We start from the raw sequence: 23,142 nt of genomic DNA on the forward strand, positions 1-23,142 counted from the left end.
TTTCAACCCAATGTCGGAATGTTCAAGGGCACTAAAGTAGTGATGCGCATCATTCCGGACGCCAGACCAGTGCACCACAAAGCCAGAGCGGTGCCGTATGTGATGCGTGAGAAAATTGAAAGTGAATTGGACAGGCTGCTCAGAGAGGGCATAATTTCGGCCGTTGAATTCAGCGACTGGGCAAGTCCCATCGTTCCTGTCCTTAAAGCAGATGGCTCGGTCAGGATTTGTGGCGACTACAAAGCCACCATCAACTGAGTGTCACTGCAAGACCAATACCCGCTCCCGAGAGCAGAGGACATTTTTGCCACGCTGGCAGATGGAAAGCTGTTCACGAAGCTGGACCTCACTTCGGCCTGCATGACTCAGGAACTGCCTGAAGAATCCAAGCTTCTGACCACCATCACGACGCACAAGGGATTATTTATCTACAACATGTGTCCATTTGGCATTCGTTCGGTGGCAGCTATCTTTCAGCGGAACATGGAAAGCCTGCTCAAATCCATTCCTGGAACAATCGTATTCGAAGACGACATCCTTATAACGGGTCGGGACACCGAGGAACACCTCCACAACCTGGAGGAGGTGCTACGCCGACTGGACCGGGTAGGCTTGGGGCTGCAAAAATCCAAGTGTGCGTTTTTGGCCCCAGAGGTCGAGTTTTTGGGCAGGAGGGTTGCCGCAGATGGGATCCGGCCCACTGAATCAAAAATGGAGGCGATCCGCCGGGCGCCCAGGCCCGGCAACACGTCGGAGTTGCGATCATTCCTGGGACTTTTGAACTATTTCGGGAACTTTCTGCCGAACTTAAGCACATTGTTGGAGCTGTTACACATGCTCCTGCGTAAAGGTTGTGAATGGCTTTGGGGGGACTGTCAAGAACGGGCTTTCAATAAGGCGAGGAACCTGCTGTGTTCTAACAAACTGTTGACTTTGTATGACCCCTGTAAAAAACTGGTTTTAACGTGCGATGCATCGTCCTACGGGGTTGGGTGTGTGTTGCAGCAGGGTAATGATGACGGCTGACTCCAACCAGTGGCTTATGCCTCTAGGTCACTCTCCCAGGCAGGGCGTGGATACGGCCTGGTCGAAAAGGAAGCACTCGCTTGTGTTTAAGGTGTGAAAAAGATGCACCAGTACCTTTTTGGTAGACGGTTCGAGCTAGAGACGGACCACAAGCTGTTAACATCCCTGTTGTCCGACAGTAAGGCTGTCAATGCCAATGCGTCAGCTCGCATACAGCGATGGGCCCTCATGCTGGCTGCGTATGACTACACCATACGGTACCGGCCAGTCACCGAAAATTACGCTGACGCGCTCAGCCGGCTCCCACTGGCCACCACCAAGGGGGCAGCGGAGCAAAGCACTGAGATGGTCATGGCCGTTGAGGCTTTTGACACCACAGGCTCCTCCATCACAGTCCGCCAGATCAAACTCTGGACCAACAGAGACCCCCTCCTATCCATGATAAAGAAATGTGTCCTGACTGGGGATTGGGCGCCCGCACACAGGGCGTGCCCCGAGGAGGTCAGACCATTTCAGAGACGGATGGATGAGCTTTCTATCCAAGCCGACTGCCTGCTATGGGGCAGCCGGGTAGTCATGCCCCGGAAAGGCAGGGAAGCATTCATCAGGGAACCCCACAGCGAGCACCCAGGCATTGTGTTAATGAAAGCCATTGCCTGGTCACATGTATGGTGGCCGGGGATTGATTCAGACTTGGAACACTGGGTTCGCAGGTGCACGATGTGTGCCCAGCTGGGCAATGCCCCCAGGGAGGCCCCACTCAGCCCGTGGCCCTGGCCCACCAAGCCATGGTCACGTATTCATTCACGTAGATTGTGCGGGCCCGTTCATGGGGAAAATGTTCCTGATCGTTGTCGATGCATACTCGAAATGGATCAAGTGCATCATATTAAACTCGTGCATGACATCCATCACCGTGGAAAGTCTGCGTACGGTTTTCGCAACCCACGGCTTGCCGGACATCCTGGTCAGCAACAATGGCCTGTGTTTCACCAGCCATGAATTCCCGGAGTTTATGTCGGACAATGGTATCAAATATATCCGGACAGCGCCGTTCAAGCCGGCTTCCAATGGCCAGGTGGAACGTGCGGTCTAAGTTATAAAACAGGGCATGCTACGAATCCAAGGACCCTCCCCAGCCCTGGCAGACATTGTTGAGGGCAAGTGCCAGTCCCAAACCGAGTTACATGATCGAAACTCAAGGGGGAAGTGTATAGAAATGGATGACCCGGTATTTGTTCTTAACCATGCTTTGGGACTAATTGGCAAAGAAGAGAATAGGGTCATAGTGGTCAGACTAAACAATGGATAGATATGCCGCAAACACTTGGACCAAGTAAAGAAAAGGTTCAGCATAGACACGGAGGAACCTGAAGAAGAGCATGAGCTGTCACGCACACCACTGCCAGTGGACGAGCAACGAGGACAATCCACAGCATGCACAGTCCCTGCGGCCAGCCCGGACAGGCCGGAATCACCTCAGGTGACTGAGACGCATGCTGAGGCTCAGCCACCAGAGCCACAACTGCGCGCTCCACGAGAGAGCGTCGACCACCTGAAAGGCTTAACCTTTGACACAAAAAGACGTAAAGGGGGAGGTGATGTCATGTATGTAACCATCATGCAACGGTAATCTTCAGGTAATTGTAACCTTCATGCGAATGCACACCCTGACCACAGGGGGTGAACTTGTGGGAGACACTCCTCACCTGGGTTTCCAGGTATAAAAGGGGAGGTCCCACCCAGGGTCAGCACTCTTTGGTCCTGGGAATAAAGGTTAAGGTCACGTAGTGACTGTGTCTGCAGTACATGCCTCGTGTGAGTTTGTAGTACGGTGCAGGGGCACCACATGATCACTTCTATGAAGGGCGCATTTTGTATTTACTGTTTAGAGACTGCATAGGACAAATTTGCACGACAGTGATATTCATCTGAACAGCAATTGAAAATGGTCTCCCGTTAGGCTGATAAATACTCCTGACTCACAATCATTCTAAACAGACTAATATGCTTTCTTTGGTAATGGCTTCACTGCTGTCAGTTAGTCTGACTGTCTACTTAACAGGCAGAATACCACACTGAAACCTTTGGGATATTTCATGTTATATAATTTGTATGTTTTCAGAAATCATTTAAACTTGCTTTTTATTTAAAAGAACTCTGCCTATTTAAAAGAAAATATGCAATGTTCATTTGCATGCTAATAAATAAAAACATTCAATCTTTTTTTCTGGAGCATTATACAGGAACCTATCTTTCACATTGCATTTCTTTCACCTCACACGGGAAGCAATTGTTTCTTTTTGAGGTATGTTTTGTCATCTTTACAGCCAGCTTGTGGCCTGTAAGAATGCTACAATACTTCCCGGATAGATAAGGCTTATAAACAAACATTACGGTGCTTCCAACAGTGTATGCACAGCGTATGCTGTTGGAAGCCTTCAGAATGGCCTGCAAGTTCCGGGTTTCCATATGCGATGCATATGTGTGAAAACCTGGAACTTGTGATCTGTCAAGTTTCGCATCTGCTACAAGATCACTTTCGCTGGTGTTGAGTTATTTGCCCAACTACTGCTCAGCGGTTGCCCACGAAGCCCTTACGCCGGTAAAAGCAAGCATAAGACCTTGTTTTACCAGCGTAAGGGATAAAATAAATGTTAAAATAACATTTTTAAATGGCTTAAATGTACACCTACATTTAGAATTAGTTTAGATAAATTTTGGCCCGTTTTAAAATGTTTAAATTCATTTTTCAAAAAATGTAATTTTTGTTTCAAATGCTTAATTAAAGGGTACTTTAATTAATTTTTTTTTAAGTAGTGTGAATTGTTACTTATTTGAGGATTTTTAATATGCTGATGAAGATTCCGTTCGTAAATGAAATCCCCATAAGCATCATAGGAATTCCCTTTTTGGTTTGGTTGATTGGGCACACGTGATCCCAAGGACGCTTGCGAATCGCATACGCCCGCGTACGTACACCTGCAGACCCAGGACCCAAAGACTCCGGAGACACCAGGTAACTTTGGATTTTTTTTCGGATCAAAAGAGTATTCTTCTGGTATGCCTCAGACTGCAAATTCAGGCCCATTATTTTTTTCTATTAATTTAAGTTCCTAGTACAATTTTGAAACAAAGAGCAATTTCCTGTCTTCGAAGGTCACTTGTAGTTTTGTTCATCTGTGGGAGTGGTTTCTGTACTCGCTATATGCTGCAACACCATAGCAAATACAGGAAGATTTCCTCTGGCCAGTACTTCTAGTGAAGTTGTAAAAGTATTCAGAAAGAATGTGTTTAGAATCTCACTAGAAAACTTCCTGTATTTGTTTATGGTGTTATGCATAATAACAAGAGGAGATCATCTCCACGGAAAAGCTAAACAATGATGGGCTGAATTGGAAAGGGAAAGAGAAGCAAGTTGTCTGGTCAGTTATGTGTTGAGCTTCAAAATACGAAACAAAGAAAGCTGAATTTCAAAAATATTCAACATCTGAGTCAGTTTTGTTTTGTCTACATCATAATGTAAAATAATCAAGAGACTAAGAAAGGATTCAATTTACCACAGAGAGAAACAGTTTACTATTGAAAGAAGGCTGTTTAGATGTTACAGATAGTCCTATTTCTCCAGTATTGTCTTATCATAGAGGTTCCCAAAAGCAAGCAGTCAGGCATGATGAATTTGAAGTTAAAAGGCAACTTAATTGGTAGACAAAGTAAGAGAAATGGTTTTCTATTGCGTTCGCTGATGGAAATAGTGTGCCAGGTTAGTGTGTCATAATCAAATGAGGCTTTGAAAATAAATTCACTAGACTTGTTAAGACCATGGGTGATAAATTTGACCACTGAAAAATATGGCTGGTACCGAGTTGTGTTTAATAAAGAACTTGAAAACAGATATGTGGAAAGTTACATTCAGTTTTTAAGGCACAAACTTCATAGAATATTTTTATGATGTCTAAAAATATTGCTCATTGCCTGTGTTATATTTTATACACTAACCTTATTTCGAGCTTTCACTTGGTTGTTTTAATGGCCCAAAGTTTGCAGTGAAAATAATTTATGTGCAAATGATACAGCAACTTCGATTGAGGGCAGATTAAACATGAAAATTGAGAAGCTGCTGTCAGAAATGCACTACATAGCCATTAGCTTTATGAAAACGGCATCTCGTCTCGCTGTCTAACTCCTCATTCAACTGCATTGAGCGGTGTGAAGTTCCTATACTTGCATGGTAGCTACGAAGTAATCTCGCCACAGAAAGTTAAGTGAAGTCATTTCATGTCTAAGTACCTTTTTAACAGCGTGACAAGTGCTAATTACTGCCAGTCAACCTCTCTGGCACTGAAAATTAACTATTACAAATATGGAGTTTCATTCCTTCAGGTTTTAATTTTGGGGATGTTTAAAAAATTAAATGTTTTTTTTTACTTTTTCTTTCCATCTCTTTTTTCTCTCTTAATTGGATCTTTTGTTCCCTCTCTTTATTTCTCTTTCTGTACCTGACACTCTAAATTACACTTCCTTGATCAGACCTTGCGCTGTTCATTTCACAATCTTTCACTCTGATTGGTTAAGGAGATACACAGTTCCTTGCCCTGTTCAGTCTGATCCCAGATGGCCTGTAGAGGGCGCCACACCATTTCTACCTCCCACTTCCAGCAAATTGCCACACAGAATATCATGGAGATTAAACGGGCAAGGGCAAGTCTAATGAACTGTGCCATTCATTGACTGGTTACAGGAGCTTTGGGGCCAATATAAATCAGGTTGTATCTACCTGTATAAAAGAGTGCCAGGAAACTGAATGCACCTCTGCCACATATTTGTTTATAAAATTTGTAGTGTTGCTTCTCTTTGTATTTTCAGAATTTATATTTCTAGGATTACATAGGATATACGACACAGGAACAGGCCATTCGGCCTAACCACTCCATGCCGACTTAATGACTGACGGTAATTAGCACTGATCACGTTGTTAAAAAGGTACTTAGACTTGAAATGAATTCAGTTAACTTTCTGGGGTGGGTTTATTTCATATCTACCATGCAAGTACTCTGTTGAGTTTTAACACGAATGCTCATTAGTGGCAACAAAGGCTCACATTGCAATTTATTTATAAACACTTTATGTTGCGGATCTTCAAGGTTGATCAGCAGAAGAAGAAAATTAGTTTACTGACTCTCAATGGATGGTGTGATGACATCAATTGCAATAACCTCATTATCCCTCTGCTTGCCTAAACTGCGTAACAAATGATGATTGCTGTTGAAGAAGAATATTTGAATAAAATTCAGACTACATATTTAGAGAATGCCAAAATTGCACCATATGAATCCAAAGTTGTAATTTAATGAATTTAATGAGGCTAGCGTTTGAGCATGGAAGGGCCTCCAGTAGACTGTCACAGATACTAGATGGTCATGACCTTCAGTTTATATCACCCAAGGGACAACCAACAGTCAAAACTAGATTAAACAATCGGAGACTTAATAAAATGACGTACTTTACATTGCACAAAGGAATTACCGGGCATTTACACTATAACTGTAGCATTGGTAGCACCAACACTATAGTTATAGTGTGAATGTAGCCTTTACTTCAGAATGGGTTTGGGCTCTGTCACCTGATTCACACTCCAAACTTAGCAACAGTGTGAAACAGTTTCAGATTTACACCAAAACTAACACTGTGGTGTGTGCATGCTCCATTAAATATGTAATACTGGACCACCAGGAAAACAGAGGTATGTACTGAGTGTCAACTGTGGCTCAGTGGGTGGCACAATTGCCTCTGAGTTCAAGTTCCAATCTCGGGACTTGAGCACATAAATCTAGGCTGACACTCCAGTGCAGTGCTGAGGGAGTGCTGCACTGTCGGAGGTGCCGTCTTTTGGATGAGACGTTAAACCGAAGCTCCGTCTGCTCTCTCAGGTGATTGTAAAAAATCCAGTGGCACTATTTTGAAGAAGAGCAGGGTAGTTATCTCCGGGGTCCTGGCCAATATTTATCCCTCATCAACATAACAAAAACAGATTATCTAGTCATTATCACATTGCTGTTTGTGGGAGCTTGCTGTGCACAAATTGGCTGCCGCATTTCCGACATTACAACAATGACTACACTCCAAAAGTACTTCATTGGATGTAAAGCGCTTTGAGACGCCCGGTGATTGTGAAAGGCACTATATAAATGCAAGTCTGTCTTTCTTTTACTCTCCAAACCACTCCAAACAAATTCTTTACCATTATGAAAAATAGATAGAAACCACTGAAAAATAAATACCTAACAGTTCATACACAATGAATGCCAGCAGTGAAGCTTCAGCCTAATATAGCCAGACATTCGACATCAAAATCAATGGAAAAGATAATCGAGTGGGGTATAAAATGGGCTGCTGATTCACTATCGCTGGTTTTCTGTAACCACCCAAAACCAATTTCACCCCTTATTTGTTCTAAATCAGATTGTTGTCTAGCATTTAAAGGTTGCTGTTTTTTTTGCTCTGTTCTGTGCTGTTGATTTTAATTGAAAATTTATATGGAATGTATTTTCTCAATAAAACTTACACTTGTAGTATAACTGTGGGCCATAAGAATGATACCGACTTAAAAAACAAACTAAAAGGCAAATGAAAGAACTTGCATTTATATGGCACCTTTCATGACCTTAGGAAGTCTCAAAGTGCTTCAACGTTTACTCCAACAGATTAAAACGTGTTTATAAAATGTTCACCATCCTCTTGGCAGAAATGAAATCCTGACGATATTAAAGTAAGACATTTCTGCATGAATTTAACTTGGTTTTATCTGATTTACTTTGAAGTAAAACAGCCTATATCGCTTACTTTCATCTGAACAACAAAATTAATTATTCTAAAAGAGTGTACCAGTTTTACTGGAGTAACAAAGCTCCTATCGCAGATATAGCAGAGGCGGCTCATGAGAATAGCAGTGTCAGCCCAGCTCAGGTATATTTATTGCAGAGCACCTACAGCAGGGTGGCTTTGCTCAGAGGTAGATGATAGCCTGACCTTTGTTGCTGAGCATGCTGGGAATGTATTAAGTGAGATTTGGGGAATTGCTTGCGAATGTATTAAATAACATAAGGCTGTAGGAAAGGCCCAAGGAAAGGTTGTGACATATCTTGCTGTCAACAGATTGGGATACCACAGAAAATATAGTAGATTTTGACATATGTAATCAATTGAGGTGGTTATGGCAATACATTCCACTATACTTAGCCTTTTAATCTGGGTAATACAATACAAACATTCAATTCCAAACTTGTTTTTAAAGCTAGAAGGTCTCTGTGGCAAGAGCATGTAATGCCTATATCTAATGTTTATATCTACAACATGTAATCCAATTTCCTTTAGATTCACTCTTCCACTTAAAGGACTACTCCTAGGACTTCTAAAAATACATAGAAATTAAATGAGTTTTCTGTGAAATTTGTCCGCTGACGGACTCTATGAAAGAGTGCAAATAAAGATTTGTATTTCCTCCAGTGTAAATAAGTGAGTATTTAACTAAGTTAATGAATTTATAATTCATGAATCTGCAGTGTAATGTCTCTTGTCCTGACTGGGGCACGGAAACTAAAAATGAGATGTGGCTGATGACCAGTACATACAAATCAGCAGCGTAAGGGACATGAGGAGGTAACATAAGCTGCCGTTCCATGACACTTTACTCCGAATGGTGAACAGGTGACCAGGGCTGGGGAATGAATACTCCATCGTTCTGATTTCAGTTTTTTCACAAAAATTTCAGTTACCACAGCAAAAGAGAGGCTGCCGAGCTGATTTATTTGCTATTTATTTACGAGCATCCGAAACTTTTAAGAAACGATTGTTCCTTGCGTGGATTAGCTCTTAATCATTACTTTAACACAAAGTGAGAAGGAACACGCTCCTCTTGTAAAAAAGTATCTTTCTTCCTTTAGCTGTAATACCTTGGTAGAAATATGGTCATTTTAAGCACCTTTTCCCCCTTTGTGTCAAATGTGTAACAGCTACACAATAAAGTTAATTTATTTTTAAAGTTTCCTACACTGTGCAGTGCTCTATGGTTTACTCTTAAAAGTAAAGGCCGAGGGGCCAATGTACTACTGTTTTTCTTTTTTATTTATCGGGGCATGGGCGATGCTAGCAAGGCCATATTTATTGTCCCCGCTCTTTCCCCTTGAACTGCTTGATTCCCTTGAACCTCATGGAGATGAGGCCCCCACAATGGTATTGGGTCAGAAATTCCTGGATATTGACCCAGTGATGATGAAGGAATGGTAATCTGTGCCCAGCTCAGGATGTTTGTTTGACTTAGAGGGGAATTTGGAGGTGATAGTGTTCCCATGACATTGCTGCTCTTATCCTTTTGAGTGGTAGAGGTCACGGGGAGAGCATTGTACAGTTGAGGTAAGGTCATGGGGAGAGCAATGTACAATTGAGGTAAGGTCACGGGGGAGCTGCTTACTTTGACCAACATATATTACTGAAAATGTCCTTTCTGTTATCTTTTTTAGATGAAATGAATGATCAACAGAACACTCTGTCATATATTCTCATCAATCCTTCACCAGATATAAGACTGGAAGTGAATGATGTTGTGTAAGTATTTCACTTATTTTGTTTTTTAAGATATTAGATGGCATAGCAACAGGTTCCAGCCAATCCACTTTGAACTGAGAGCCAAAAGAGGGCTAGTGAATTTATGCTGGTGTGCCAGAGGACAAATTCCGCATCTGCTGGTCCAGCTCATGCTTCAGGAACATGATCCAGCAGACAATAACTAGCTTTATATTTCAACTCTTACATTATAAGAAGAGTTCTATGGCAGTATATACTGCATTTACCATGTCAATTGGCCACCCCAGACAGCTCTGCCATCAACAAACCAGTAATGTAAATGAGAAGGCATTGCTGCTTCCAGAGTTTAAGCACAGCATCCAAAGGGCTGATTTCTATTGGCATCTCCAGTAGGAACATTAGGAAGAGGAGTTCGCCATTCAGCCCCTCGAGCCTGCTCCGCCATTCAATTAGATCATTACTGATCTACACCTCAGCTCTATTTACCCATCTTTGCTCCATATCCCTTGATGCCCTTATCTAACAAAAAAATTAGCGACCTTAATCTTGAAAGATCCAATTGTTCCAGCATTCAAAACCTTTCAGGAGAACAAAGTTCCAGACTCCCATTTACTCATGGCTGGATTTTCTTAATGTTGCCGCCTCTGTTAGCACCCCAGAGAGGCGGTAATGGCGGAGGAAAAGCTTTCCAGGCGGGCGGCCAGCAAATTTATTGCTGGTTTTGCGGGGCCGCAGAGCAGCACTGTCTGGGAGCATCGAGCCGGCATGCAATGCCACTGGTTTCGACTGTGCATTAAAATTTGATATATATGCTTACCCTATAGCGCCCCGTAGTGCACCATGGTGGGACCACCTGGAAAACCAGGTGGTCAGAGCTGTCCCATCAGTGGTGAGTGATGGAATTGGTGAATGAGGTAAGTTTGATTGTTTTGTTTAGTTTTACTTTTGCAGTGCAGCTTATCGTAGGGTGTTTAAGGTATTGGGAATGTTTGTTGTGTTTTTTAGTTGTGAATTTTTGTGTCACAGAAGCCTCTTTTAGGGTGCTCCAAGGCCAACTCTTTTGCAGCGGATTTTGAGTTGCTCAGCCAGCCTTGCGCCCTAAAAGAGGTGTGTAATGCCTCCCTTAGCACTTAGCCCCACACTCACTGCCCAGCTGATGAATTTTGCTGACTGAGATGCAAACTTTTCTCCCGCACTATAATTACCGCCCCGCCATGCATAATGCCGCTAAATGAACGACAACGAAAATCCAACCCTTTGTGTTTAAATAATTGCTACCTGATTTTGCTCCTGAATAGCCTAGCTTTAATTTTAAGATTATGTCCCCTTGTTCTTGATTCCACCACCAGAAGAAATAGTATCTATATCTACTGTAACAAATCCTTTTAGCATTTTAAATTCCTCGATCAGATCGCCCATCAATCTTCTATAATCAGCATCAGTGCTATTCCAACAGAAGTAACCTTGGAGATGGAATGGGCAATGCTTTTAGGTGTCAAAAGACTGAATATCTCAATCCATCCACCCCAACTATTGAATTGATTTTGTACACACAGCTCTGTATGGACCTTCTTCAGCAACTGGAGAAGGTACATGCCCAGCTGCAGCCACGCATGGCAGTTTTACAGCAGAGTCGATGATAGTAGAAATCGCCCTGAAATATAAATAGTGTAGCAGAACCACTTTCAGAATTTGGCATAAGTGTTTTTTTTACACTGCAGAATATTGAGTTGCAGTTGCAGTAGCCCCCAAGCTCCTGGAATCTAGTTAGAACCCTAACAAATTCTAGCAATGCCTCCGCTGATGCTCTGCTCATGATTTTATATAGCGCCAAGTACCCAGCCAAATTATGGAAGATATGCCCTGAGTTTTGACTCCAGTGACACAACAAAGCTGATAACATAGGGGGCGAAATTCGGATACTTTCCACCTCCCGTTAGCACCCGCGGAGTCGCTAACGGGGCACAAATGGGTTTTCACTCGGGCGCGGGCGAGAATAATGCCCCATGCAAAATTGGTCTGGGGTTTTGCGGAGGCGCTAAGAGGTAGCGTCCCGCTCAGCTGCGCGCGGACGTTATCAGCATGCGCAGCGCCCCGTTACCGCCCAGAAGAGAAATTCGGTGGCACCCCCTCACTTACCACCTGGCACTGACAACAACAGCATTCACCTGTCAAGTTTCAGTTGCGGGTTGTCCTCTCTGCATTCCTGACAGCATTCCTGATCCCAAAACTGCCACACCGTCAGTGCACTTGTCTCTGGCTGTCACCCAGCCAGCCCAGACTGCTGCTGCCCAGGAGTCAGCTGGAGGAATGCTATTTAAAGGCATCATCTTTAGAAAGAATTTTTGGCAGCCATTACTGTTTGCAGCTTACCAACACATAGACAGACTTGCTGTTGGACAGATTTGAGTGATTTTCAGCAGGAGTGTTCTGCCTGTTAACCATTCCTGTTTTCATTGAGGGCAGATTCGAAAGGACAGCATTTAAATTGTTTCATGGCGGTCATCTTGGCACTCGACCTCCTGCTCTGACTTCACCGCTGGAGGCAGCTTAGGCAGGGAAAAAGGCAGAGAGAAATACAGGGAGAATTGCAGGCTGTATTGCAGGGAGAAAGGCAGGAAGAAAGGCACAGAGAAAGGCAGCAAAATGTGGCCAAAGGGAGGAGGCCCAACAGGGCTGTCAACAGGAGTCCTTACCCTCCCAGGGAATTCCGGCAGCAGTTCTCCTATGTCAATTTCAATGAGGAACAATGTGTTCGAAGGCTGCACTTCAGCAAGGATGTGGTCACAGAGCTCTGCCACCTCCTGCAACCATACCTCGAGCATCAGATCAGGGTGAGGACGGCTCTCTCAGTGGCAGTCAAGGTCACCATCGTGCTCAATTTCTATGCCAATGAGTCCTCCCAGGGTGCAACAGGAGGCATCTCCAACATTTCTCAGTTTGCTGTCCATTGCTCCATCCGCGAGGTCACAGATGCTCTGTACAGAAGGAGAATGGATTATACTGTGAAGGCTTGAAGAATGATTGCTGAATATAACTCAACTCAAATTGTGTATAACTCTGTAATTACCATCCCAGCAGCACCCAACTGAGGTCATTAGCTTCTCATTTACCACCCCCTTTCTTCCAAGGGCGCTAAAACCCAATTTAGCTGAAGTTCAGAATCGTTTGCGCCTGGTGCTAACTAAACGTTACTGAATTTTGCCCCCCCCCCCCTTCTAATGTCTTAAGATCATTGGGCATATGGTCCCCGTATTTTTATGCACAGATGCTGTGTGTAATGTTCATTCGGTCCCTGACCTTCCTTCAAATTCAGCGTCCACACTGAAAGGGAAGGCACTGTTTATAAAAATAACAACACGTTTAGCACACCTCACCTGGTGCCCTTTCCCCACATCATACCCCCCTCCTATCCATTCCATAAAATCATCCAGCATAGAACACGATGCTGGTGCCTGGTATTCTGGCCCGGGTGCTCCGGAGTATCATAACTGATGTCCCTGGATTCCCAGAGCATTATGTAAATGAGATAACCTCATGTTATGTGGTAAGGTCAGATAATTTATGCACAGTGCCCAAGATAGAGCAGCAGATGATTTTTTTTCTCCAGCCTGAGATGCATAGCTTCAATATCTCCGCACTCAGTAGGTTAGAAGCTTTCTAGAACTCTGGTGTTGTTAATAATATTTAGCAGGTTTGAATTTTCATGAGAAATTCCCACTGGTGTTTATCACCCTCTTTATATTACCGCAATATTTCAAGTAGAAGCAACTGTGGAATCTTCCTTTTTTGCACAATGGGCTGGATTTTAAGGAGGAGGGAAGGTTGGGGGTGGACGGGCTCCAAGCCGGTTGGGAAACCCGGGAGGCCGGGATTCCCGCAGGCCGTGCCGACTTTAACGGCAGGGCTTGGTTTGCATGTGAGTGTTGGGGCTGATTGTGGTGGGATGGGGGCTGGATTATCGGATGGAGATAAAGGGAAGATCATGGCCAGCCACCGGATGATGAGGGGGGTGCTGGAGGCGGTGGGTGAAGGGAAGATCGTGGCCCCCCCTCCACGGATAATGGGGGTCGGTGGGTGAAGGGAAGATCGTGGGCCCCCCTACGGATGATGGGGGGAACGGGGGGGGGAGTGGGTGAAGGGAAGATCGTGGCTGGCCACCAGAGGTTTGGTGGTGGGGAGGGATCATGGCCAGCCTCAGCATCAATGGGGGAGGGAGGCCTGGGAGTATGATCAGAGGCCTCAAGGGGGTGAGGGGGTCTCCGACCGTGAGGGATGGGCTAAGCAGGGACTCTGGATCCAGGAGATATGTATAAAGGTACTTACCTCCTGGATCCAGCAATCCCCACATTGCTGTAACAGCCGGGCTTTATATGTATTTAAAAAGAAAATGGAGGTTAAATAAGAGGCTTTGCGCCTCATTATAATATTTAATTGATGTCCCACCTCCTGGGCACGGATTGGCTGCCCGTCCCGTCCTGCACCCCCCCCCCACCCCCCCCGGCCTCTGTTAAAACTGGAAGCGGGTGGGTTGGAGGCGGGTTTGGGTCGGGAATCACGATTTTGAACAATTTAAGTAAAGGTTGAACCTCCCTTATTCAGAACTCCCTTATCCAGAATCACCCCTCGTCCAGAACCATTGCCGGCCACTGGGCGGCGCATGCACAGAACTCCATGAACAAATTGAAGTCCTTGCTCGCTGCCGACTCCCGCAATCGCTGGCCTGACCCCGTGATCCACCACCGCCCCCCCTCACCATGATCTCTCTGCCGCACTCCCAGCCCCAAGCCAGCCAGTCCCGATATCCCCTTGCTCAGTACCTGTACCATCCAATTTAACGTGACCACCCCTCGTCCGGAAAAAATCCCTTATCCGGCACAGGCCAGGTCCTGAGGGTTCCGGATACGGGAGCTTCAACCTGTATCACCACACTCCAATTCAGCCTGTTTTTTTAGGTTAAAATTCCCCCGCTATAGGTGGATTCCATAGCACTGGTAACAATATAGCTTTTATCATGATACATGCAGCAAAGCTTTTCCAGCACCAAAGGCCAGACAAATCAATGTGTAGCAGCAATGTTATTCACTACCAGCAGTGCTGATACATCTGGGAGAATCCTAAGGTGACGGTCACCTCCATCAGAGACGGCAGTTCTCTATCTCTTTTACCTCACAGCACTGCCACCAAAGTCAGAGCCACCATTAGCAACAGCACTGCACGTAAAGAACTCATTAGTTGCCAGTTTATCCCAGCACTGCTTGCGCATCATTACTAAGATGAAGAGATGGAACATTTTTAACAAAAGAGAAATAATTGGAGTAATAAAAAGATTTTATTTCTGATCTTTGGTGGTCATAATGAATTGCTCTACTTCAAGCCAAAAATCCAGGGACCACAATGCCAACACTTCTTGCGCCAACATTGTGCACGCTGGTATCCACATCTCCGGCTTTGCCAGAGATTCTGGTGCCCAGATGGGGTGAAACGAAGGTCCTCTCCACGTTTGGCCTTTATGTATATAAAACTTTTAATTTTCATTTACCCATCTACAGGGTCCAGATTGCTTTGCTAATAAGTGGACACCTCTCCTTCCCCTCCTCAACTCCCGTGTAAGGAATACTTCTGCCCCTCCTGGAGGCCAACACACCTCATCTGGGTTCCTGGTGGGTCTGGGAAGCGCGAATTCCCAGTGCAGGAACTCCCCAATACTAAGCGTCAGACAAAGGCTGCATCCCTTACAAAGGTCCAGTGGGATTTTCAACTGAGGACAGAATTTAGCATATCCAGCTCTTCTCCTTTTCCCGATTCATTCTGCCAAATTCCGCTGGAGTAATGTGGGAGTCTGGTGCAATGGCCAAGGAATTTCAGCTCCTCTACCATTACTGGAATCTGTGTTTGGTTTAAAATTTTAGGGCTTAATAGAACAGTTATTAATCTAGTAATGAATAACAAGATTTTTTGAAAGTGGCCTTTTAAAATGATAGAATTTTAGAATTGAATTATTCCAACTTTGAGAAATGATTCCAAAATGACTTGAGCACATTTATTAATGATTTCTATGGCTTTTTTCAGAATCCAATAATAAGCTTATCCTAAGAGCTAAACATGATATAAATTCATCATATTAGTACTTTTATTAGAAAGAAAAGAATTAAAAAGTCAGCCATGCCCTCCCGTTCCCAAACATTACCTTGTTCCATAAAACTGAGGATCACAAAGTTTTGATTGATTTTAGTCAAGAGCAAACAAAGATTTCAATTATATTGTTTAATATAACTAAGCACCATGAACAAAGAGGTGTGCATTATTAATAAACATTAGAATTAGTTTGCGCATGAACAGTAAATGTTAAAGTGATCTTCAATTTCTACATGATGTAAGGAATTAGCAGTTTGAATTTCGCAGCTTTCTTCCTGTTAATGTATTTTTTTTTCAATCTGCCCCCTTTTCAATTACATTTCTCATTTTTCTTTTGTGTCTACAGCTACCTGATCCGGCCTGATCCTCTGGCCTACGTCCCAAACAGTAAACCCGGTCTCAAAATCAGTGTGTGTAACAACAGTGGAGGCGGACGGGACACAAAAGATGACACCCACCTTTAATTCATCGCACGACACTCCACAGGAAAAAAAATCTTAACACACGTTTCGACAAGAAGTATTATGGCTTTCAAGCATTACATTAAGAAACTGCCTAAGAAACAAAGACATTTGTGTTAGGGAGTTGTTGGAAACACTGTACCTGTGACTTAATCAATTAAATCAATGTATGGCATTAAGCAGTGCCGATCAGTCAGACTCACCGATGAAATTGCAGAATGATTCCAGTAAGCTTGGAGCTGTACATCAGTACCTAGCCTATCATGCTATCATTGTGGCTGTGTTTCTTAAAACGTCATTAATAACTCATAATGGAGAAGAAACGCAGTGAAATGAATTCCACTTCCAGCTATCCATCCGTTGCAGGGGTATTAAAGTCTAACAGCTAATTAGTCTTCAATTAATATACACGGGGAATATAATTCTGCTAGTGGGGGGAAAGTAGGTTTACTGGAAGTCAATTAAGCAGTAAATGCATTGGTACTCGAGGGTTAATTTATAAATAATTCCATACATATAAGTAAATTTAAACACAATTAAAAGCTAAAGGTTTCTGTCTTTTGGCATTTCTGGTTTATACATACCAAAACAATTATTATTCTATTGATTAAGATGCAAAGAAATATAATTTTAAACCGTTGAGCATCTCGGGTCAAAATTTGGCAGTGGGCGTCCGGGGGGTGGGGTGGGGTGGTGGGGCGGGCGGTGAGGGTTGGGGGGCAGATCTTGTGTGGATTAGAATTTTCATACCCCTTCTCCCCGCTCCCCCTTTGCCTGTTTCCTGAATCCAGTCCATTCCCAAGGTCAAGTGCTATTAGCAGCACAGCTGTGGGGGGAGTTTGTGAAAATCACTGTGGGGTCCTGCCACTGCATAATTGGGCCCGCAATCCTTTACTAATATTGAAAAAAGTATTTTGAAGTACCCCGGAATGTTGAATACCAGTTTCTGTAATGCAGCCGATCACTCTGTATCAACAAAATTAACCTTTTATTGTTTAAATTGTTGTGTATCTGTAAAGCATGCACTCCCATGTTCCGCCACCAGGAGCTCATCCCCTGAAGTCCCAGGGATGAGCTCCCTGGTGGCGGAACATGGGAGTGCATGCTTTACAGATAGACCACATTAATTCCAACCTGGAGGAGGTCCTCCAGCGACTGGATCGCTTAGGGCTGCGGCTGAAGAGGTCGAAATGCGTCTTCATGGCAACAGGAGTTTTTGGGGAGAAAGATCGCGGCGGACGGCATTCGGCCCATAGATGCCAAGAAAGAGGCTATCAGGAACGCGCCCAGGCCACAGAACATCACGGAGCTGCGGTCGTTCCTGGGACTCCTCAACTATTTTGGTAACTTCCTACCGGGGTTAAGCACCCTTTTAGAGCCCCTACATGTGTTATTGCGCAAAGGTGAGAACTGGGTATGGGGAAAAAACCAAGTAATTGCTTTTGAGAAAGCCAGAAACAGTTTATGCTCCAACAAGCTGCTTGTATTGTATAACCCGTGTAAAAGATTTGTGCTAGTATGTGACGCGTCGTCGTACGGAGTCGGGTGTGTATTACAACAAGCTAACGTTGCAGGGAAGTTGCAACCTGTCGCCTATGCTTCCAGGAGCTTGTCTAAGGCCGAGAGAGCCAACAGCATGATTGAGAAAGAGGCATTAGCGTGTGTGTTCGGGGTAAAGAAAATGCATCAGCACCTGTTTGGCCTCAAATTTGAGCTGGAAACCGATCACAAGCCCCTCACATCCCTGTTCGCTGAAAACAAGGGGATAAATACTAATGCCTCAGCTCGCATACAAAGGTGGGCACTCGCGCTACCATCCGCCACAGGCCAGGCACCGAGAACTGTGCGGATGCTCTTAGTTGGCTACCATTGCCCACCAGTGGGGTGGAAATGGCGCAGCCTGCAAACTTGTTGATGGTGGCGCAGCCCGCAGACTTGTTGATGGTCATGGAAGCGTTTGAAAATGATCACCTGTCACGGCCCGCCAGATTAGGACTTGGACCAGCCAAGATCCTCTGCTGTCCCTAGTAAAAAACTGTGTACTGCATGGGAGCTGGGCCAGCATCCCCGTTGAAATACAAGAGCCAATCAAGCCGTTCCAGCGGCGAAAGGACGAGCTGTCCATTCAGGCAGACTGCCTGTTGTGGGGTAACCGCGTAGTGCTACCAAAAAAGGGCATCTCGGATCTCCACAGCACACACCCGGGTATAGTAATGATGAAAGCGATAGCCAGATCCCACTTGTGGTGGCCCGGTATCGACTCTGACTTAGAGTCCTGTGTACGGCAATGCAGCGTATGTGCTCAGTTGAGCAACCCGCCCAGAGAGGCACCACTAAGTTTGTGGTCCTGGCTCTCCAGACCGTGGACGAGGATCCATGTCGCCTATGTGGGCCCGTTTCTCGGTAAAATGTTCCTGGTGGCGGTGGATGCTTTTTCAAAATGGATTGAATGTGAAATAATGTTGGGAAGCACTGCCACTGCCACCATTGAAAGCCTGAGGGCCATGTTTGCACCCCACGGCCTGCCTGACATACTGGTCAGTGACAACGGGCCATGTTTCACCAGTGCCAAATTTAAAGAATTCATGACCTGCAATGGGATCAAACATGTCACCTCGGCCCTGTTTAAACCAGTCTCCAATGGGCAAGCAGAGCGGGCAGTACAAACCATCAAACAGAGCCTTAAACGAGTCACAGAAGGCTCACTCCAAACCTGCCTGTCCCGAGTACTGCTCAGCTACCGCACGAGACCCCACTTGCTCACAGGGATGCCCCCGGCTGAGCTACTCATGAAAAGGACACTAAAAACCAGACTCTCGCTGGTTCACCCCAACCTGCGTGATCAGGTAGAGAGCAGGTGGCAGCAACAAAATGTAAACGATGGTCGCGCCACTGTGTCACGGGAAATTGATTTGAATGACCCTGTGCATGTGCTAAACTATGGACATGGTCCCAAGTGGATCGCGGGCACGGTGATAGCGAAAGAAGGGAATAGGATGTTTGGAGTCAAACTAGACAATGGACAAATTTGCAGAAAGCACCTGGACCAAACAAGGCTGCAGTTCACAGACTGCCCTGAACAACCCACAGCAGACACCACCTTTTTCGAGCCCACAACATACACCCAAAGGATCAACGACACCACGCCAGACCAGGAAATCTAACCTATCACGCCCAACAGTCCAGCAAGGGCCAACAACACGCCAGTCCAGCGAAGGCACAGCCAACACACCAGAACAGACATTTGTACCGAGGCGGTCCACCAGGGAAAGAAAGGCTCCCGACCGCCTCACCTTGTAAATAGTTTTCACTTTGACTTTGGCGGGGCAGTGATTTTGTGTATCTGTAAAGCATGCACTCCCATGTTCTGCCACCAGGGAGCTCATCCCCTGAAGTCCCAAGCATCCCTTGGGAGCACTGTATATAAGCTGGCCCCAAAGGCCTGTTCTTCACTCTGGAATGTCTTATTAAAAACTGAGGTCACTGTTACCTTAACCTCCCTGTGTGCAGCCTCATCTGTGTTAGGAACACAATTACTGGCGATGAGAATACGAATCCAACGCAAAGATGCAGCAAACTGTGGGCATCCTGGAGAAGTTCTCGGAGGGTGGGGACTGGGAAGCCTATGTCGAACGGCTAGACCAGTACTTTGTAGCCAACGAGCTGGACGGAGAAGGAAGCGCTGCAAAAAGGAGAGCGGTCCTCCTCACAGTCTGCGGGGCACCGACCTACAGCCTCATGAAGAATCTTCTGGCTCTGGTGAAACCCACAGATAAGTCGTATGAAGAGCTGTGTACACTGGTTCAGGAGCATCTTAACCCGAGGGGGAGCGTGCTGATGGCGAGATATTGGTTCTACACGTGCCAGCGATCTGAAGGTCAGGAAGTGACGAGCTACGACGCCGAGCTACGGCGACTTGCAAGATAATGTGAGTTTTATAGCTACCTGTAGCAAATGCTCAGAGACTTTTTTGTACTGGGCATTGGCCACAAGACCATCCTACGAAAACTTTTGACTGCAGAGACACCGACCCTCAGTAAGGGCATTGCGATAGCACAGGCATTTATGTCCACCAGTGATAACACCAAACAAATCCCGCCGCACACAAGTGCTAGCAATGTTCATAAATTAACTGGAACTGTGTTTGTGAGCAGAAATGTACAGGGCTGAAACCACGAGTCTGCAACTGCCAGCAGGCCTCAAGTGACCCAGATGACTGAGTCCCCAACAAAGGATGAATGCAAGACAATTCACACCTTGTTGGCGCTGTGGAGGCTTCAATTCAGCCTATTCATGCTGCTTCAAAGGGTGTGTTTGCAAGAGCTGTGGAACAATGGAGCACCTCCACCGAGCTTGCAAATGAGCTGCAAGCTCTGCAAAACCTGCTAACCACCACGTGGCAGAGGAAGATCGGTCCATGGTGGATCAAAGCAATTTCGAGCCTCAGAGAGAGGAGGCAGATGCTGAAGTACATGGGGTGCACATTTTCGATGAAATGTCCACCTATAATGCTATCATAAAATTGAGTGGCTTACCCATAGCCATGGAACTGGACACTGGTGCAAGCCAATCCATCATGAGTAAAAAGATGTTTGAGAGACTATGGTGTAACAAGGCATTCAGACCAGCCCTGAGCCCCATCCACATGAAACTGAGAATGTACACCAAAGGTGCACGAACTGCCACTCTGGATTGTCCCGGGCGATGGCCCCACACTGCTTGGAAGGAGCTGGCTGGGCAAAATCCGCTGGAACTGGGATGACATCCGAGTGCTATCACATGTCGATGAGGCCTCATGTACCCAGGTTCTTAACAAATCTCCTTCCCTTTTTGAGCCAGGCATTGGAAACTTTTCTGGGATGAAGATGCGGATCCACTTGGTCCCAGAGGCACGACCCATTCACCACAAGGCGCGAGCAGTACCTCACATGATGAGGGAGAGAGTGGAAATCGAACTGGACAGGCTGCAACGCGAGGGCATCATCTCCCCAGTAGAATTCAGCGAGTGGGCCAGCCCGATTGTTCCAGTACTCAAAAGTGATGACACGGTCAGGATTTGCGGCGATTATAAACTAACTATGAATCGTTTCTCGCTATAGGATCAATACCCGCTACCTAAGGCAGACGACCTATTTGCGATGCTGGCAGGAGGCAAGACGTTCACCAAGCTCGACCTGACTTCGGCTTACATGACACTGGAGCTGGAGGAGTCTTCGAAGGGCCTCACCTGCATCAACACGCACAAGGGACTGTTCATCTACAACAGATGCCCGTTTGGAATTCAGTCGGCTGCAGCGATCTTCCAGAGAAACATGGGAGTGCATGCTTTACAGATACACAGCATAAATTGTCCCACCTTCCCAAACATTACTGACTCTGACACAAGGGACACACAGACATCATGTCCATAATTTCACTGGCCGGAGTCTGTAGCGGGGTCCCAGCCCACGGCCTGCCCATCCCACACTCTACAGGTGATTTTCTCCAGATTGGGCTTGTTCGGCTCGCTTAGTGAGGTTTCCAGCCAATTAAAAGGAAGTGGGTCTGATGACGTTGTTTGATGACGCATCATCAGACAGTTTCCTTAAAGGGACCATGTCCAAATTGATTTGACAGTTGTGCTGTCAGTGTTCTACAGCATTGAGGTGCTGCAAACACTGACAAGCACTGCACAGAGATGCACGGCTGCACCCAGGCTCTCCCATGATTCCCTCCAGATGCTTTATTAATATTGAAAAAAGTATTTTGAAGTACCCCGGAATGTTGAATACCAGTTTCTGTAATGCTTCTAGAGGGAGTCACAGTACGCAGGGAGGTTCTCTTCCCTTCTAATGGGTGGAAGAGACCTCCCCAGAACACCAACGCAGCCTGGTTGCAAATTGCACAGGAGGGCACAAGCAAGGATGTCGTCAGAAGGACCTGGCTGCAGCGACACAAACCTTTCAATAATCTCAGTAGATCACGAAACATTAGTACAATGCCACACTCGACCTAATCCTGCTATGCCACTCATCACATCACCCTGCCTTCCCTATCCTACTCCTGCACATCCTTACTCGTACCAACTTACCTTGCTCCTCCCCCATCCCTCTCTAGCTACATTATCACTTCCCCATCTCACTAGCTACTCCCCACACTCATCTTAGTCCAATCATACCAACTAACAACACACAAGAATAGGCACTTGGATGATATCGTCATTATTCATGTAAAGTTTTTGTTAATGTGTTGTCATACTTTGAAATCTTTATTTTGAGCACTTTGTTTTCTTGCACAGATTTGTTTGCACCTTTGGAAGTGGCTTATTGAGTTGCAGTGAATGATGAAACATAAGGGTAACCCCCGCAATGGTGATGATTGTGAAAGGAATGGCTCGGGCATTGTAGGGATTCTTTATAATGTTGGTGTGCGGTGGTGCCAACCTGGCACATCATGTGGCAGTCAGAGTGTACAGCATCAAGTGAAGTAAATCTGGCCATGGTGAGGCCATCCCTGGCCTCCCGGGGCAGCAATGTGGTCGGGTGCTGATGCCCTGTGTCCTGTGCAGCATCAGTTGATTGCAGAGAAGGTTGGTGTTGTTGGTGGTGATGCTGGTGTGCCTAGTGATGTTGGTGTTGGGGCTGATCATGGTGGGATCCTGAGGACCAAGGTGAGATTTATTTCAAGGGCACCGATGGTCCTGGAATAGATGGCAGGTGAGGTTGAGATGACAGAAGTAATCTGTCAATGGTGAGAGAGGTTGTTCCAATGAGGTGACACTGGATAGAGAGTTTGCTTCAAAGATTTGCTGCCTGCATAAAGGTCAGTCTGTCTTCCAAATGCAGAAAGCAACAGCTGCTAACTTTGGAAAGTGAACACCTATGGAATGGGAGCTTTTATAGACCATTTGCTGCTGTCAAATTAGTAAATCATCCCATGCTGACACAACACTCGA

The 23,142-nt window shown here is 45.5% G+C and overlaps 1 protein-coding gene across 3 annotated transcripts in view; it reads left to right on the forward strand.

The window, feature by feature from the left end:
* LOC139268148 (potassium channel subfamily T member 2) overlaps positions 1 to 16,743 on the forward strand; it is a 1,179,460-nt gene extending 1,162,717 nt beyond the window's left edge. For all 3 annotated transcript variants that reach the window (XM_070886186.1, XM_070886187.1, XM_070886188.1), the window contains 2 exons: positions 9,546 to 9,630; positions 16,094 to 16,743. In XM_070886186.1, the coding sequence (XP_070742287.1) occupies positions 9,546 to 9,630; positions 16,094 to 16,211 (203 nt within the window). In that variant the 3' untranslated portion in view covers positions 16,212 to 16,743. The remainder of the gene's footprint in view (positions 1 to 9,545; positions 9,631 to 16,093) is intronic.
* The last annotated feature ends 6,399 nt before the right edge of the window (positions 16,744 to 23,142 follow it).

Source organism: Pristiophorus japonicus, chromosome 8, assembly GCF_044704955.1.
Source record: "Pristiophorus japonicus isolate sPriJap1 chromosome 8, sPriJap1.hap1, whole genome shotgun sequence".
In the NCBI taxonomy this organism is placed as follows: Eukaryota; Metazoa; Chordata; class Chondrichthyes; family Pristiophoridae; genus Pristiophorus; species Pristiophorus japonicus.